This window comes from Sinocyclocheilus rhinocerous, unplaced genomic scaffold (assembly GCF_001515625.1).
Source record: "Sinocyclocheilus rhinocerous isolate Xijiao unplaced genomic scaffold, SAMN03320098_v1.1 scaffold5167, whole genome shotgun sequence".
NCBI classification, from domain to species: Eukaryota; Metazoa; Chordata; class Actinopteri; order Cypriniformes; family Cyprinidae; genus Sinocyclocheilus; species Sinocyclocheilus rhinocerous.
The window spans coordinates 105,390-117,059 of NW_015657484.1; the positions used below are offsets into that span (position 1 = coordinate 105,390).

Below are 11,670 nucleotides of genomic sequence, written 5' to 3' on the forward strand. Positions count from 1 at the left end.
TATATATATATATGAATTTGACTCCAAATATATTTTGAGGTTTTATTATACCTTTTTAAATATTGACAATATTAACAACTGCTTCACTGATCTCTTTTTTATGAAATTATAAAAAAGATCATATAAATTTGTCATTCAGACACTTTATTCTTCATTACTATCCTTAGATTCTTACTTGAAGCACTTCAAAACATACCAAATTATCTTTAAGCCAGAAACTTCAAACACGCTCATCTCAAAAAGGCAAGTAATTGTCTGAATGAAAGGCATTTTAAAATAATCAATACATCCAGTCAAAAAAATTAGCATCACATATATTGAACAAAAACAAGCACCATATACAGATCTCAGATATATAGAAGAGCTGTTAGTGGCTATTTATCTGGTCCCACACTGACTCCAGACCTGTAGTTTAACCTACCGCTAGCCGTGAGAGACTAAGATTGTGTGGGTGTGGAGGAAATAGAGTGGTATAGGGCTTGAATGACGGGCATCTTGTTAGAAGTCAAGAGTTGAGGAGAGCTGTTATTAACAGACTATAATGAAGTATCAAACGATATTAGCGATGAGGTTAGCGGGTTGCAGATCCTGCCAGGCATGGTAAATTGCTTCTTGTGTGAAGTATATTAGCGCTAATGGACTAATTAGGAAGTTTGGGGGGCTGGTGGGGGGTATACTTTTTAGTTTGATAGCGAGACGAAGCTTCAAACATGCCCCGAAACATTTGGCTGCCGTCACCCCAGCAAGCTGCAAATGCTACATGCAGCTCAACTCTAGATAAAGAGAGAAGACTGTGTTCTGATTATATATAGACTACACACACTAATGTTCAAAAGTATTGGGGTCGGTAAAATTACTTTAATGTTTATGAAAGAACTCTATTATGCTCACAAAAGCTGCATTAATTAAATCAAAAATACAGTAAAACAGTAATATTTAGAAATGTTGTATATTAATACATTTTGTATTTTAACCTATTTTAAAAAGTTATTTATTTCTGTGATGGCAAATGTGAATTTTCAGCAGCCATTATTGCAGCTTATGTCACATGTTCCTTCCGAAACCATTGCTATTTGGTGCTAAATTATTGATTAAATATATACATACGCACACACACACACGCATACATCCACACACACACACTTTTTGTCTGGATCTATTGATTTATTCTATTGAAAATCTATTTATTAAAAAAAAAACATTCAATCAGAAAATTACTTGAATATACCTTTTTGTGATGTGCATGTTTCTATTAAAATTAATTTGGTATGTTTTACAGGACATAAAGTAAAAATTGAAGGGTAATGAAGAAAAAAAATGTTACAAAAAGACTGAATTTATATGTTCTTTCTATTATATTTAGAAATCACTAGTTGTTAATTTGTTATCACTAGTTTTATTTTGATTTCCCGAGTCCGCTATTAGCATATAGCCCCTTAGCATCGCCAGCGTGGTCCTATATAGTTATGTAACTGGCTTAAAAATGTCAAAATGGCACATTTCAAAACTGAATGCTAGCGTGCAGCTTTTCTCTTTTGTATACACCAGCTAAAACTTCATTACTTTAATTTACCTCTTATTGTGAAGTGGATGAAATCGGATCATCTTCCAGACCATTTTAATTTAGTCGAACCACATTTTCTCTCAGCCCGACTGACCTGAACTCAAATTAAAATGACCTGAAGGCCCATGGGCCACACATTACCGGGCCAGAACACTCTCCAGCCTCATGGATCAATGATGCAGAGAGATAAAAGAATGAAACTGCACAGAAATGAGCAGGATAGAGGGAAGGAATGCGAGAGGGAGAGGGAGATGAGGAAGACACTCTGCGTTTCGATCTAGATGCTTTAAAAAACCATTGACCTCAGATGGCAATCAATACAAACAATGGAGTAGAGACAGTAAAGAGATCTGTCCAGACACACAGAATGAGACTGAGAGAGAGAGGGAGAGAAAGATAATGAGAGCAAAGAGAGAACATAATGCGAAGAATAAGAAACAAGAAAAAGTCAACAAAAAAAGATGAGGATGATAGAGAGATGGGCACAGAAACACATGCAAACAAAATGACAAGAAGAGGACAGTGATTGATTAGCCAGAAGCTGTTAGAAGGTCAGCTGTGTGGCTATTCAGTCAAGACGTCAACATTATCTGCCACTCAAACTACTGCTGTCTGAAATAGCTTTTTACTTCCAATATCGTGCCATTTTGTAGCATTAGAGTTTAACAATTTAATTTCCCTTATACAGTATTTTTTTCCCCCAATTATACACTCTGATTTAAGCAGATTTAGGCAGACCAACTATGACAATAAATGGGAGAAATTGCAAACCTAAATAATAATATGGTGGAGATATGGAATGAAAATGGAATAAAAGTCCAGACGTCCAGACAAACCAGCTTTCGATAAAAATTAGAAGTGAATGGATATTAAATAGAAGCTGTACTGTACTGGCCACAGACTAATATACTATATATTACAAATATTCTATAAAATATTTATATATTTATAATTATTTTATATACAACATTATATTTTACATAATTATATTATATGTATACATTTAAAATGTATACTTAAAATATTACCGAATGCAGCTTGAGCTGGAGGCCGTGGAGAAGCATCCGCGACCTGGTGGAGAGGCAGGCCCAGCTGAGAGAGCGGAGAGACGAACCAGGCCCCGGGAAACGACCTCTCCCCCTCCGCCACTTCCGGTCTTCGAGATCTCCACCCGGAACCACTTCGCTCCCCTCCGCGAGACGGAACGCGACGCTGTGATCGTCGGAGACTCCATCGTCCGGCACGTCCATGCTACGATAGCTGAAGGTAAAGTGCATATCTACTGTTTCCCTGGTGCTCGTGTTCTCGATGTTTCTGCGCAGATACCCGCGATCCTGAAGGGCGACGAGAGCACCAGAGCGGTCGTGCTTCACGCGGGGGTTAACGACACCAAGCTGCGGCAGACGGAGACACTGAAGAGGGACTTCAGGAGCCTGATCGAGACGGTGCGCCGCACATCGCCCGCGACGACGATCATCGTGTCAGGACCGCTTCCCACATATCGACGAGGACACGAAAGGTTCAGTAGACTTTTTGCTTTAAATGAATGAATTGTCATGGTGTAATTGATTTTTCCGTACATTTCTGCCATATGTTAACTGACAGTCACCACTGATAAGCTACCACTAAATATTGTAGAAACTTAATTTGCTGTAAAGTTGCTTTGCAACGATTTGTATCGTGAAAAGCGCTATACAAATAAACTTGAATTGAATTGAATAATTCCATAAAAAAACGATTAGTGAAGCAGCGTAGCAGTCATTTTTTCTTATTAATATTTATTTGTGTATTATATTCATTCACAATAATGTATGTGTCTGTGTATATACACAAACAAATATAATATTTAAATTAATATAATTCATACTTAAAACCTCATTCCTATGAAAAACTGTGCAGAAATCAATTAAGTTTAATTAAGTTTATTTTTGCCAGACTTCGTGAAGTCCTGAGGTGGTGTGCAATGACTTCTGGGTAAATTTCCCTCATCGCTCTCTGTAAAGCTATATATGGGTCTACACTTGTTCTAAACTATAGTCTCACTTTAAAGGACCTAATACCCTTTTACGTTGACTTCCCAGGGCACTATAAGCCAAATGGACGTACCCATATTCTAACAGGTGGTGCTATGACTCTGAGTTTAACCTTGCAGAGTTTTGTGATGGATAAAATCCCGCCACGAGCGGCATATATTCAGGGTGACTTCCTCTCTATCTTCCTCTCTCCCGTTCCTTCTTTCTCTAATGAATATAATTAACCTTTAAAGGGCTGTGAGCTTGTGCAGCAGGTTGAGAGAGTCAGTAGGGGCTGGGGCTTCAGACATTGATTGATTGATGTTCCAGCCAACAGAGCGCAATGTCAGGTCCCTTTAATTAGCCTTCCGTTAACGGAGAAGAGAAAAGAGCAAGAAAGCACGGGAGCAAAAAGTAGCAGATGAAGTTCAAACGCCCCTGACTGAGCCGGCTGACAAACAGACACCCGTCTGGGCTGATGTTGCCTTGGAAACCCATCGCTGTTGGATGAAGTGGTGGTCTGCCTCACCATGACTTTAACCTGTTCGAAGAAACAATTCAGCAACTCCTCAAAGATAACAAAGAAAAAGTTTCCATGAAAAGAACTTGAGCATTGATAGTTTGGTTCAATAGCCTGACTCCTGCCCACAGAATGTTATTTATGCTCACAAACATGCTTATACAATGCTATGTGGACTTAAATAATTAAAGAGACTATCACTAGCCAGCATTTCTATAGGTCTTGAGATTTTCTGACTGCCTTTATTGAATTAAATACATTTACATCAGGGAATCGATGATGTTGTAAGACCCCTGGAGAGGTTAAAGAACCACACATCAAAAGGGAAATACTGAAAAGGCTTGAATGTATACAGCATAACTAAAGCTCAAATGCTTTATTTGAGTACTGGCTGGTCTTACCATGGTCCAATTTATTAGTAATTTATTAGTAATATTACATTTACATTTAGTCATTTAGCAGACGCTTTTATACAAAGTGACTTACAAATGAGGACAATGGAAGCAATCAAAACTATCAAAAGAGCAATGATATGTAAGTGCTATAACAAGCCTCAGTTAGCTTAACGCAGTACATGTAGCAAGGTTTTTTTTTTATTTTTATTATATAATAAATAAAAAGAAAACACCCTCGAATAGAAAAGAATAGAAAAAGAATAGAGCAAGCTAGTGTTATAGGCCTTTTTGCTTTTGTTAATTGTATAATAAATAAAAAGAAAACAAATAGATAAAATACAAAAAGATTAGAAAAGCTAGTGAGAAAAGCAGTAAATGAATAGAGTGCAAGTCTAAAAGGGACACGTTTTTTTAAAGAATAGAATTATAATAGAGAGTGCTAGAGTTAGAGGGTCAAAAAAAGATACTTTGATATTATATTTCATGTCAAATATTTATAACCCTTTAAAGAAAGACCTGCTGTAAGCTATAAGGTTTTCAATTAACTACATTACCCATGATTTTGCAAAAAACACCAGTCAGAAAATGGAAGCAAAAATACTATAGCAACCATCCAGTCAACCTTCCTATGCTCTCAACCTACTTAAATATATTATACATACATATTTGGCAATAAACATAATGTATTGTTTTTCTATATAGTTTTATATTTAGAGAGAGTGAGCTGACACTGTTAGGCTCTATTATAATTCTGTATCCCGTTTGCTACCGCAATTCAAATTCTGTCCAAATTGAGCTGTTGAATTTTAAAACCCGTTCTCAATACAATTCTGAATGGTGCACAACCCTGGCATGAACTGCATACTTATGAACATATTCAACAATATCTGTAAGGTCAGACTGCAACAGTTCCATTGAGAGGTTACTGGAACCAGATTACGGATGCACTCATGCATACACAGATATAACACCAGACGCACACACACACACACACACACACACACACACACACAGTTACACTAAAAGAATGCTGGATGGATGTCTCATATTTCAGGTGCTGAAGAGAATCCATTAGCATTGTCTGGACTGAAAGCTCTTCTCAGTAAGTGTGCTGGTATCGGGTCACAGATATCAGAAGGCGTCACAACAGACCACGCTAATGTTTACATGATTAAAGAAAACAACAGAACGCTTCTTCTGCTCCAGTGCAGTCTTTGACAACACGTGGTTTCAGGCAAGAAGAATGAAAGGAAGAAAGCAGGTCTTTTTGTACAGGCCTATGCTGCAGGTGATTCAATTTGCTGGGAGCGAAACGCAACATCGGTTCAGCCTGCAGGCGCAGTTACGGGAAGCACTGATAACATCTGCTGCCTATAGAATAATCAGTGCATATAGTTGATGAATGGCACAGCTTTTCAGTAACCAAACAACAGCGGTACTTGTTGTTATGGTGACACTAAAGGCAGGGATGTTGAAACAAGAAAAGGATGTTTGCTTATATAAGAAGCAAAGAGAGATTTTATGGGCATACTAGCGAAGCACTGTTTATTTCAGTACTGGAGAACAACTGTACACTGTACATGCCCCCCCCCATTTCAAGGGTGAGTAAATTATTAAATAACTTTTGTTTTGGGTGACCTATATCTACAAATGAAGTTCATCCAAAAATAAAAATGCATTCATTCTCGGGTCATCGAAGGTGTAGATGAGTTTGTTTCTTCATCAGAACAGGTTTGGGGGATTTTCATTACATCACTTACTCTTCATTTGATCCTCTGGAGTGAATGGGTGCCGTCAGAATGAGAGTTAAAACAGCTGATGAAAACATCAACAATCCACAAGTAATCTACAGACTCCAGTTCGTCAATTAACATCTCATAAAGAGAAAAAGCTGCATGTTTGTAAGTGGTTTGTAAATGGTTTTGTCAGCTGTTTGGACTAACATTCTGACGGCACCCATTCACTGCAGAGGATCCATTGGTGAGCAAGTGATGTAATGCTACATTTCTCTAAATCTTTTCCGATGAACAAACTTAGAAGAAGAAACAAACTTATCTGTATCTTGGATAGTCTGAGGGTGAGTGAAATTTCAGCAAATTTCATAATAAATAATATCATTAGATTGGCATCGGCTGTTCACAGTCTTAAATTAATATTTATTTGTATGAGTTTCAAATTTCCAAAACATGCACTCCTAAAATCAATGTTCCATGTGACTACAGAACTGTGATACAAACTAAACTGTGAGAAAATTTTGCACCCCTCATTTTTTTTTTTGCTTATCTCTTTCCTCAGCAAACAATATTTTCCCAAAATATCTTCTAAAGCGTGTAAATATTGTGTTGGCATGTATCGCCACAGAAAGATAAGAGTGTAAATGGAGTGAAAAACCAAAACATGTATGGCATAGCAGTATTTTATAGGATCTTTCTGTGAGAATGCTCAGTGGGAACTCGTCGCTGCCATCCTCCAGACAAGGCAAATTATTGCACTGAACTCTAGTTAATTCGTGCAGATCCGGCGTGAAATTGTCCCTGTTAATGTGAAAATATGGTCTGAGAGTCAGCCGTGAGAGAAACTTGTTTACTGTGATTTCAGCACAAGGAATAGAAACCAGAGAGTGCAAACTGGAGAGAAGAACCAAATGATAAAAGAATGAAAAAGAGTGAGAATGGCCTTAAAACATTTCTGCAGGACATTAATCTGAAATGCTAGGTTGCTCTTTTCTGCTTTGTCTTTCAGAACAATTAAAAACATTAGTTACACTCTTCTGTGCACATCCAAATGGCTGTCCTTTTATTATGATTTGAATGGTGGAAATTATTGAAGAGGCAAAACCATTAGTCAATAACATCTTACATTTTGATCTTGACTTATAAGACAACTAATGACTGAATTTACAAAACCTTTTTTGTTTTGTTTTTTAAAGAAGATTCTAATGCTCACCAAAGTTGCATTTATTTGGTCAAAACAAAAAAAAGACAGTAAAAATACCGTATTGGCCCGAATATAAGACGACCGCATTTTTTCAGATGTATTTCCAAGAAAAAAACATCGTCTTATATTCGGGTCAATACGGTACTAATATTATGAAATAGTAATAGTTTTCTATGCTAATATATTTTAAATTAATTTTTAGCCCAGGCAGGCTGATGTCATTAGCGCGCCACAGTAGCAGAGTCAGCTGAGCTGGCATTAGAGAACAACACTACTGCCAGACAACAATTGATTGAGCTCATTTGGGAAAGTCTCCTTTGCGTATGAGAGAAAGGAAAGGTCATTGTGAGAGCTGGGATGCTTTTAAATGACGATTCATCACTCTTTCTATTTGCATAGAAGAGCATCCACGGCCAAATTACCATTCGGCTTTGCTGAACTTGCCACTTTCTCATGCCTTCGCATGTCATAGGGGAGGACGCCAATGACACTGGAGATGTCCCATACAAACACAAGTTTGTACAAACACCTGAAAACTGGGTTTCAGTTGGGTTTCTTATGTATTATAGTAGCAAGTCTTAGTCCTGATCAGCGATACTGACCTTTGATTATCTCTTTGACCTCTAGATGTGTCTGATTGCATAACATTGTGTCCTAACCAAGCATAAGAAGAAGTGACACTACATTTTGTGTACAACATAAAATAAAATGATATAAAGAAAATATAAAAAAAAAAAATAAGATGATAAAATAAGTTAAAAAAATAAATCATTTTATAAAAATAAATAAAATATTTTAAAAAATAAGATGATAAAATAAGTTAATAAATCAATTCTATAAAAATAAATAAATAAAATAAAAATAACTTTTTGTGTTCATGTATCACTTTATGCATACAAATACACATAGCCAGAAGTCAGAGAATGTTGTACAATTATTATATACAGATATTTTGAGATTGAACCATGTTTATATGCATATCATTTTAAAATTAAGGTCCACATTCTGAATACTTAATGCTGTTATATTCTGGATATGCTGCATGCTATTTGTTTATTTTCTTTTATTATTTAGAATTCATTTTTAGCAATTATGTTCAGTAATTTAGTCAAATCATTAATTCACAGCATTCCAGAGTGAAATGAAATGGAACATTTTTATGGGTTTTTTTTTTCATTTGGATATCGATTTATTTTAGTTTCCTTTCATGTTCATATGTTTTGATAGTTTGATTTTTCACAACTTTCTGTGTCTCAAAGCACTTGTTAATAATTTGTCAAAACTCTCGGTCTCAAAGCGCTTGTAATTAATTTGTTTGGCAACAATTAGATTACGGTTTGCATAGAGGGATAATTTGTCTAAAATGAAAATTCTGCCATGACTTACTCACTCTTATGTCATTCCAAATCTGTATGACTTTCTTATGTGGAACACGAAAGAAGATATTTTGAAGAATGCTGGGGTCCAAACAATATCCCTTTGACTTTCATGGATAGAAAAACAAATTCCTTCTTTTATGTTCCACACAAGAAAGAAAGTAATTTTATTTTTGAGTGAATCCCTTTAACCTGAATATGCATGTGCATAGTGATTATCAGAAATAGATCAACTGTAACTGGATTTTAGCAATAATAAGGTAAACATGAGAAGAGATGGAGTAGATGGGAAGCCTCAGAACAGCACAGTGACCAGCACACCATCTGTACCCCGTCCTGTCCCTCGCTCTAATCAGCCAGTTTTATCTTTTTAATTAAAACTCCATTCACCACAGCTCCAGAGTTTACATTATATTCTGAGGATAGTTAATAAAAAAAAAGTCTGAATTGGATGACCTGAGCACATCTGATGGCAGATACAATCGTCTTTAAAAGTGAATTCCTGCTTTTCAACACTGAATAATTATTCCTTTGAATCTTTGCCTCACAAAATAAAGACGGAACAATTTATGTGTCATCACATTCCTGCTGTTCTAATCACAAGTACTATTATAAGAATTATAACCTAATAACATTTATATTTTATCATATTGGTTACTTCCACTGCTAGGGAAAGATTTTCTTGGTTTTTGATGAGACGGGGAAATATAGCTTCAAAAAAAAAAAAAAAGTGCCAGCTCAATGCTCTTCTTAAAGGGATAGTTCACCTAAAAAAGAAAATTCTGTTATCATTTATTCATCCTCATGTCGTTCCAAACCTACAGTATATAACTTTGTCCATATAATGAAAATCCACTGTTTTTGTCTATATAAGTCAATGGGGTCCAAAACAACACTGGACTTCCATTGTATGGACAAAACAAACAAAGACATTTTTCTAAATATCATCTTTTGTGTTCTGTTGAAGAAAGATAGACATACATATCTGGAATGACATGAGGGTGAATTATCAATTTAAGTAAACTGCAAATAAAATCTTATTTTCTTTCAATTTTATTCTCGACAGGAATCCATTGGTATGATTTGACTTTGCCTGGGTTATTTTATAATTTATATTTGTCTTAGTATTACTATTGCATATATGAAGGGTGTGAAAGAGACCAAAACACATCAAAAGCTACACTCAGAAGTTTTAGTAAAAAAAAAAAAAAAAGAATAAAATCAATATAAAAAAATAAGTAAATAAACAACAACAACAAACAAATATATAAGTAACATAGCATATTTAGAAATGAAATACTATTTTATTATTTTAAAACACAAAATATGAATCCTTATTTATGAATACTGAAATATTTGTATTCAAATGTATTAAATTGTTATTAATGATATTATGTTATCAGTTACATCTATGAAATGCAGTTTATTCATTTACAATTAAATTCTAACATTTTGTACAGTTTTGTGTGACTTCTGCTGCCAACTTTTAAAAAAACTTGATTACAGAATGTTAAACAAGACTACACTTTAAAACCTTAAAATTAATAACATGATAAAAACATAGTTTATCATGTAATATTTATTTTGGTACACAAAAGGTGTTTTCTATGTATAGGCCTACGCTGTTATCAATTGTTTATAGGTTTCAGCATCTATCCAAACATAAAAAATGTGCGTTTTATACAAGTAAATGTTACGCACTAATACATACGTATAAGCGCAGTTTATTCATTCACAATTAAATTCTAACATTTTGTACAGTTTTGTGTGACTTCTGCTGCCAACTTAAAAAAAAACTTGATTACAGAATGTTAAACAAGACTACACTTTAAAACCTTAAAATTAATAACATGATAAAAACATAGTTTATCATGTAATATTTATTTTGGTACACAAAAGGTGTTTTCTATGTATAGGCCTACGCTGTTATCAATTGTTTATAGGTTTCAGCATCTATCCAAACATAAAAAATGTGCGTTTTATACAAGTAAATGTTACGCACTAATACATACGTATAAGCAACGAAAACCATCTGGCTAAACCAAATCCACGTTTCTGTCAACGTAAAGTTCATGGGTTTCCAGTGTAGACAGTTCTGATTATAATGGAAGCGATCTGGTTCTGATGCATCGCATGTTAGAAAACGATACACATTTACACAAAAAAGAATCCCTGCTAGACTGCTAGTAAATCAGTTTTACGCATGCATGAAAACACACTGACCTGTACTCCAGCGAGAACCGCGTGATCTCTGTGTCGTTGTGGATCCATTTAAACTCCAAAGGCCAGCTCCCCTCGGCCATACAGGTCAGAACCAACCGGTTCCTCTCCAGGTGCAACTGACTCGGTACAGGCTCTGTTTTAAAGTATGGAGGAACGTCATCTGCAGGAAGATACAAAGAAAGAGAGAATGTAAGAAAGTGGGAATTGCTTCTGAGGGAAAACACTGTTTGACCTGCAGCAGGTAAACATGACCAGCTAATGCTCACAGACACTTGCTGTATCGCGCCCTCAGCCAGCTGCTGGTATTTGCACATAGAATTTTAAACATGGCCTGTTGTCTTGTGTGAAGTTTAATAAAGCAAAAGCACTCCAGACTGAATATGAATATAAATAAACTCAAAAAAAAAAAAATTGTATTGCTAGAAAGTAGAATAAAACACAATAAATGGATGAGTAATAAATATATTTTGCATATTCAAAATAAAGATTTCAAATTTAAATTTAAACACAAAAATATTTATTTATTTAATACAGTTTAAGTGAAACATTTTGGGTGGTGCTTTCTTCAGATTTTAGCAGAACCACTCATATTAATTCTGTGTAAGCTCATTTCATAACACACAGCACAGTCACGTCCGGTCTT

At 35.3% G+C, this 11,670-nt stretch overlaps 1 protein-coding gene across 1 annotated transcript in view; it reads right to left on the bottom strand.

Annotated features, from left to right (window-relative positions):
* LOC107721024 (protein sidekick-2-like) overlaps positions 1 to 11,183 on the bottom strand; it is a 98,913-nt gene extending 87,730 nt beyond the window's left edge. The window contains exon 1 of the mRNA XM_016528877.1: positions 11,028 to 11,183. Within this exon, the coding sequence (XP_016384363.1) occupies positions 11,028 to 11,107 (80 nt within the window). The 5' untranslated portion in view covers positions 11,108 to 11,183. The remainder of the gene's footprint in view (positions 1 to 11,027) is intronic.
* Positions 11,184 to 11,670: the final 487 nt, after the last annotated feature.